Source organism: Clupea harengus, chromosome 2 (assembly GCF_900700415.2).
Source record: "Clupea harengus chromosome 2, Ch_v2.0.2, whole genome shotgun sequence".
NCBI classification, from domain to species: domain Eukaryota; kingdom Metazoa; phylum Chordata; class Actinopteri; order Clupeiformes; family Clupeidae; genus Clupea; species Clupea harengus.
Window position 1 is genome coordinate 13,313,565 of NC_045153.1, and position 7,500 is coordinate 13,321,064.

The 7,500-nt window shown below is 48.1% G+C and overlaps 1 protein-coding gene across 1 annotated transcript in view; it reads left to right on the forward strand.

The window, feature by feature from the left end:
• Positions 1–7,500, forward strand: part of xpo4 (exportin 4) — a 49,390-nt gene that overhangs the window by 31,489 nt on the left and 10,401 nt on the right. Inside the window, exons 9-13 of the mRNA XM_012842344.3 lie at positions 2,787–2,961; positions 3,268–3,444; positions 3,974–4,116; positions 4,414–4,559; positions 5,261–5,438. Coding sequence (XP_012697798.1) covers positions 2,787–2,961; positions 3,268–3,444; positions 3,974–4,116; positions 4,414–4,559; positions 5,261–5,438 — 819 coding nt within the window. The remainder of the gene's footprint in view (positions 1–2,786; positions 2,962–3,267; positions 3,445–3,973; positions 4,117–4,413; positions 4,560–5,260; positions 5,439–7,500) is intronic.

Genomic DNA, 7,500 nt, shown 5'->3' on the forward strand with positions numbered 1-7,500 from the left:
TATGTGTATACATGGTCAAGGATTTTGGAGGATGAGTGTGAGCTCAGTGTATGTGTGTGTGTGAAGCGGTGTCAGAGAATGGTGTCGGAAAGATTTTGATTTCCCCTTTTTTTGAAGCCTGCTTCCAGAAATATATTTTATGCGATGGTGTTGGTGAATAGAAGTGGCAACTTTATTCTTCTGTGTTTTGGCCTCTTCAGTAGAGAAGTGAACCTTTGACCTCTTTGGTAAGGTGGAGCGTAGTTTAACCTGCTGGAAGTACCTCACTAAGGTGCTTTGGACCAACCGCTGACCTGTGTGTACAGCTAAATGTTCCTCGTGGTTACTAACAACACCAAGGTCACGGGTTTGACCCTCACAGGGAACACATATTGATGAACTGCACTTTTAAGTCAGCTAGGTTTAAAGTCTGCCAATTAATGAAAATAAAAGGAAATATTGCTCAAAAGAGGATTGTATAGGTGATGGTGTGTGTCTGTTTTTCTGCTCAGCAAGGTTTTCATAGGTTTAAGGAGGTCATTGCAGGTTGAAGTTGAGTCTTGTGGTTTTGTAGGCCTTGGGGAATCACGGTGTGTGTGTGTGTGTGTGTGTGTGTGTGTTTTGGGATGGTGCTTGCGGCGGTTCCACTGATGTAGTGCTGCCAGCCGGTGTTTATTTGAAGATGAGGGTGTGTGTCATTCTTAATGCCCGCACATTTCCGTGTGTGTGTCATCGGAATGACTGCGGCCGCTGTCCGTAACAGAGAAGGAGGAGGGAGGGGCGGCTTTGTGGTCACGTATTAATAAAACACACACACACACACACACACACACACACACACACAGTTCGTTTTTGAATGTGTGACCTAAGTAGGTGAATCAGGGTCTTCATTTCCTTTTTCTCTCCCTTGCTTAATTACTTTCTTCCGTTTGCCCATTCGCTCACTTGCACACACACACACACACACACACACACACATACTCGCACACACACACACGTGCACAAAAGTACACACACACACACGCACAAAAGTGGGCGCACACACACACACGCACACACACACACACACAAAAGTGCACACATTACTGTCTCTATCCACAGTATTTCTCTAGAAGTCAGCCAGGATCGATCCTTCTTTTCCTCTCTGTCGTTAGCCAGATAACACATTCATACACGAAACCATTCACGCCGCACAGTTTCACTCCACAAAGCCAGTCAGGTTCTCCCTCCTCCCTGCCTTTCTCTTTCCCTCTTTCTCCTCTCTCTCATTCACCTCTCTCTCTCTCTCTCATTCACCCCTCTCTCTCTCTCTCTCTCATTCACCCCTCTCTCTCTCCCTCTCTCCCTCTCTCTCTCTCTCTCTCTCTCTCTCTCTCATTCCCCCCCCCCCCCCTCTCTCTCTCTCTCTCATTCACCCCTCTCTCTCTCCCTCTCTCCCTCTCCCCCCTCTCCTGCTCTTTCCCCCCCACCCCCTCTCAGTAATCACCTATTCCTGGAGCCTTTTTCCAGTTGCATCATCGGAAAGCCACGCAGTGGTGCGGCGCGGCACGGCAGGTCAGCCAGTGGGCCAGCCGTGATTGAGGCACTCCGCTCCGCTCTCTGCTCTGTTCACAATTTGAAGTCCATCTGATACGGGTTAGAGCCGCGGCGGGAAGCCGCTCAGCAGACCTCCAGTGTTCTTCCACTGGCAGCGAGGGGAGCAGAAAAAAGGGCCCTTTTAAAACTGGCTTAGCTCACAGGTAGCATATGAGCTGAAGAATGCGCGCACACACACACACACACACACACACACGCAAGCACGCATTCACAGATGTGTATTGTATATCGACAAACACGTATGCACACACGCTCACACACATGCGCACACATTCACAGATATGTATTGTATATAGACCCACACATATATGCACACTAGTGCGCACACACACACACACACACGCGCGCGCGCACGCATTCACAGATGTGTATCGTGTATATCGACACACACATATATGCACACCAGTGCACACGCGCTCACAGATGTTTATTGTGTATATCGACAAACACGTATGCACACCAGTACACACGCGCGCACGCATTCACAGATGTGTATTGTATATCGACACACACATATTTGCACACCAGCTGTAGTGGCACAATAGGAGTGCAAACACTAGTACGGCTACTAGAGTATGCTCTTTAGTTATTGTAACAGTACAGTAGAGGTACTATTCGAGTAGATTCAGTATTTTGATACCAGATTTCAGGAGCACACGCTAAACTAAAGCCCTAGGCGATTGCGTTTCGGTTGAATTCCTCCCTACTGTGATCACTGTGATCTCATCAGAAAGCCGCTGAAGGTGCTGTGATCGCCGTGATTAGCATAGAGCCTGTAGCTAGCGTAGAGCCTGTAGCTAGCGTAGAGTAGCGTGCCAGGAGTCACGCGGTGGAGAGATAGGCTGCGTGTGCCATAACCATCCAGCCACAGCACCTGCTGCTCATTCTTCCACATGGAAATGCCCACGCACCGTGAGGCCTGGTAGTCTTTCACCGCAACCCTGAGTCACCATCCTTATATGTGTGAAGAGATTGCTACGCCGGACATTGCATCATGTTTGGGGTGTAAATAAGACGAAGGGCGCCAGTGAGGTTATCGGAACATGGTGTTTTTCAGTACATAGACGTTTGTTCAGTTGTCACTTTTGTCACGTTTTAAAGCATTTTTACCTGAATTTACTGAATATTTACATTTTATGTAGAAGCAAGTCAGACTGTGTGAAACAGGATGTCTTTTTGTTAACATCATTTTGGTAATTCTACCTCCTCAGCATTGAGATCGAGGACTCGGAGGCTGTGGGCATCTCCAACATCATCAGTAACCTGATCACCACGTTCCCACGCAGCATCCTCACGGCGTTGCCTAGCGACCTCTTCTCCTCCTTCATCAACTGCCTGACCCTGCTCACTTGCTCTTTCGGACGCAGCGCCGCCCTAGAGGAAGTGGTGAGTACAGCTTTCACACAGCATCCACACCGCTTACTGCTTTCAGGAAAGTTCATTACTACTACCCCATACGGTCTGATCAAGACCGCTGAAAATACTCAGATACGACTAAGTTTAAAAAGTCATTTGAGCCTTAGATTAGTGCCTAGAAAAGTTACCACATACAGTCTGATCAAGAATGGTGAAAATACGGCTAAGTAAAAAAGTAACTGAATCCTTAGATCAGTTTGGACAAAATGCTGTTTTTGACGTGTGTGTGTGTGTGTGTGTGTGTGTGTGTGTGTGTGTGGCATGTGTGTTTCACAGCTGGATAAAGATGACATGGTGTATATGGAGGCATATGACAAGCTGCTGGAGTCATGGCTGACGCTGGTGCAGGATGATGAGCACTTCCCCCGAGGCTGCTTTGTGCAGCCGGCGGTGCAGGTCTTCAACTCCTACATCCAGTGCCACCTGGCAGCGCCCGACGGCACCAGGAACCTGGTGAGGAGTGTGTGTGTGTGTGTGTGTGTGTTGACATTTGTCTGTCCATTAGTCTGTGTCTGTGTGTGTGTGTGTGTGTGTGTGTGTGTATGTGTGTGTGTGTGCGTGCGTGCGTGTGTGTGTGTGTTGCTCCTGGTGAGCATCTTCCTTCACACCTAATCATATCGTCTCCCGCTGGTTGACGAGCCGTCCAGACGCAGTAGCCACGCTGTCAGTCTGGTTGTGGGGTCAGGCCTGTGGGCCCAGCGTCTGAAAATAAGACCTGTCAGGAGGGATCAGTCACAGCCCTGTGACAAGGAAGCTGAATAGCCACATCTTTTACTCATTTATTCTGTTTCTTTTTGTCTGTCTAACCATCTCGATCTTTCTGAATTGCTTTCTGATTATAATTGATGCATTTTTTTCCTGTTTTTTTATAAATATGAAATCATAGCTTTCTTTCTCTTGATCTCATTTTCCACCGTTCTTTCCTTGCTCCCTCTCTGACTATACTCTCTCACTCTCTCTCTCTCTCTTCCTCTCGCTCAAGACGGCGAATGGCGTGGCATCTCATGATGAGGATGAGATTAACGAGCTCCAAGAGGATGACAGGGAGCTGTTCTCAGACCAGCTAGCCAGCATCGGCATGCTGGGCCGCATCGCAGCTGACCACTGCATCCCCCTTCTCACCAAGTACGCATGCTTACATTACACAAACACACATATACACGCATGCACGTGTACACACACTCACACCATTCAATATCCTCACCAGGTAGAGACACACACACACACACACACACACACACACACACACACACACACACACACACACCTGCATCTCCCTGTTCACCATGTACACACACAAGTGCGCTCACACACAAATACTCTACATCCCTGTGTTCCTAAATCACAAATACAGAACATTCACACTGAACTGGCATTTGACACCTGTGCATCTTTCATGACCTTTGACCTTTCCACTCCTAGTTTACTGGAGGACCGGGTCACGCGGCTGCACGGGCAGCTCCAGCGGCACCAACAGCACCTCATGACCTCGCCGCTCCCCAGCTCAGTGGACCGGAAGGTTCTAGACGACCTCTACGAAGACATTCATTGGCTCATACTAGTTACAGGTCAGTTCTCTCAGGCCTGCCGGTCTCTGTGTGTGTCTCTATGGGCGTTTTGAGTGCCGGTGCTGACTGAAGCATGGTGTGTGTGTGTGTGTGTGTTTGTGTGTGTGTGTGTGTGTGTGTGTGTGTGGACCGCATGGCACCTGCTAGCCGAGAGAGCGGACACTCTCAGGGGTTTGGCACTGACGGGGTTTAAACTTCAGCAGGTGTTAAGAGTGTTTCTCTCATCTTTCTGTTTATCAGTTGACATTATGAAACCAGTATTCCAGATCTGGAGTGAGTGACTGTGGGCTCGCACACCCTGGTTTTATCCAGAGTGCTTTTTTTCAAGTGGAATACTTATTAGTATTCATATTAACCACCATGAATTCCATCAAGTTTAAAGTCGAATGTTTGCATAACACAGACAACTCTGTTTTGGTACTGCATACTTTCCCCTGTGGCACTTTCCCACTGATTTATCGTGTGTGTTTGCGCCGCCAAAATTAACCACCTCATACTGGCTGTCAAAATTTTACTCGATGTTAATTTTATGTATTCTATTTTTGTGTGTGTTTTGTTTTTTCACTTTTGTGTGTGTGTGTGTGTGTGTGTGTGTGTGTGTGTGTGTGTGTGTGTGTGTGTGTGTGTGTGTGTGTGTGTGTGTGTGTGTGTGTGTGTGTGTGTGTGTGTGTGTGTGTGTGTGTGTGTGTGTGTCCTGGCAGGCTACCTCTTGGCAGACGACCCTCAGGGAGAGACTCCCATGATCCCGGCGGAGGTGATGGAGTACTCCATAAAGCACTCCACTGAGGTGGACATGAACACCACCCTCCAGCTGCTCGGCTCCCCGGGGGAGAAGGCCTCCTCCATCCCAGGGTGCAACAGGACCGACTCCGTCATCAGGTGAGCAGCGGCCGAAGCCCATTGGCCCGGGAAGAGCTGGAAGTGTGTTCCTAATGGAGCTCGGGGTACAGGGGGGCATTAAAGGTGTAGTCTGTGATTCTGGGGAAAAGTTGTTGCCATTTGAGCTCAACAGCCAATGAAATTGCATCTCTCCCTTCTGTGCTCTTGAGGCAATGTGGTTGCTATGTTAATTGGCTGGACTGGCTTGGTCTAAGCCACTCCTTATGTTTATACAGAACCAGGAGTGTGTATGTGGAGTCTTTTTGAGTGCACACACAGAACAGACAGCTAGAGGACCGCAAGGAGAAATTCGCTGAATTGGTCAAAAAGTGTTATGGGTTAGATTCGGATACTGTACCTTTTTAAGCATCAGCCCTCTTGATCAACAGAATTGCTTGCTAACTTTAGTTGAAACACTAGACAAAATGTGCACATCCAACCAGAGTTGGGGCCAGGTGCTGGACAAAGGTAGCGGAGACGAGTCACTGACAGGAAAGTGAACACCCGAAATAGCTGCCCCGAGGCCTTGCCAAGATGGCGGCCACGTGGTGAGACTTGCTTCTAGGGACTTTGTTTATGCCCCGAGAAAAACACTTGAGATTTATGCCTTCAGATAAATTACTTATTAGCACTGTTTCGACCCTTCAGATCTGATTCTGTCAACACCTCTTGTTGTCACAAAAAGTACACACACACACACACACACACACACACACACACACACACACACACACACACACACACACACACACACACACACACAACTGACAGAAACCCAGGTGCAAGGCCAGGTAGTATACTGTGATGAAAAGGAAGAAAGACAGGCGCTGGTAGTTGCGTTTGGTGTTAATGATTTCACACATCATGAAACACCGTGAGAGCCGTTTCATCCCGTCTCGTTAGGAGCTCAGGAGAGATTGAAGCTTTCGCAGTTAACAGGTACCTGTCAGGAAACTGCTGTTTAGACTTGTTTGTCACTAGCTTCATGGATGGAGTGTTGAGTTGTTTTAGAGACGCTGACTTGTGTTGCTGGCTGGGCGGCTATCGACAGTGGATTTATGTTTGAATGTGAGCATGTCCAATGAAGTGGGTTTTAAACATTTGAATTTAGAACAAAATCGCTATAACATTGTCGTAAATGAAGGACCGTATCAAGTTTAAAATATTTAATGGACTGCTTAATGCGCGTGGAAGAAGTCCTGTTTATCCACTGCTTCAGGGCTGTCGTCACCATCAGAGCATTTCCCATTTCCTACACAGTTCTGTCAGGTGGGGATTTTCAGCTTAATGTACATCCAAGAACCCCTTCTTCTACCAGGAAACCTTGTGTCTTTTGCCGTTGGAGACGCCTCTGACTGTTAAGTTATGCCAGCTGGAATCTGGTGGCGTGTGTTTGCGGTTGCTCTCTGTAGTCCACACACACACACACACACACTCACACACACACACACACACACATTCTCTCTCACACACACACACACACCGCATGTGAGCCGTGTAGTCTTGGACAGATCACTCATCGCAGGAGCTCTGCTACGAGTGTTGACTATGCGGAGTACGTCTCCACTGAGGAGTTCTGCTCCTGCTCCATCAAAGCTATTTCTATGAGACCGCTCCCTCGGCCCCTCAGCTGTCACGTGTCACATGACCAACGCACAGGCCACACTGTCTCAGCACAGGGATGTGTGTGGGGGACAGAAGTTATATGTTTGTTTGTGTGTGTGTGTGTGTGTGTGTGTGCGCCACTACATTATGGACTTGTATAATGTTCTACCACAGGATTTAAAGTTGGTACGGGTGTCGCATCAAAGGCTGTGTTGTACACAAAAGTGAACTGGCGTTTGTGTGCGTGTGCGTGCCACTAGTCTTGTGTGTGTGTGTGTGTGTGTGTGTTTTTCTGATTTTAAAGTTAGGGTTTAAAATCTGGCCGTTTTGTCCCAATGAAGATGGTGTGGCACACAGAAGGGATCTGGCCTGTGTGTGTGTGTGTGTGTGTGTGTGTGTGTGTGTGAATGTGCGTGCGTGTGTGTGTTTGAATGTGCGCACATATCTTACTCTGTCG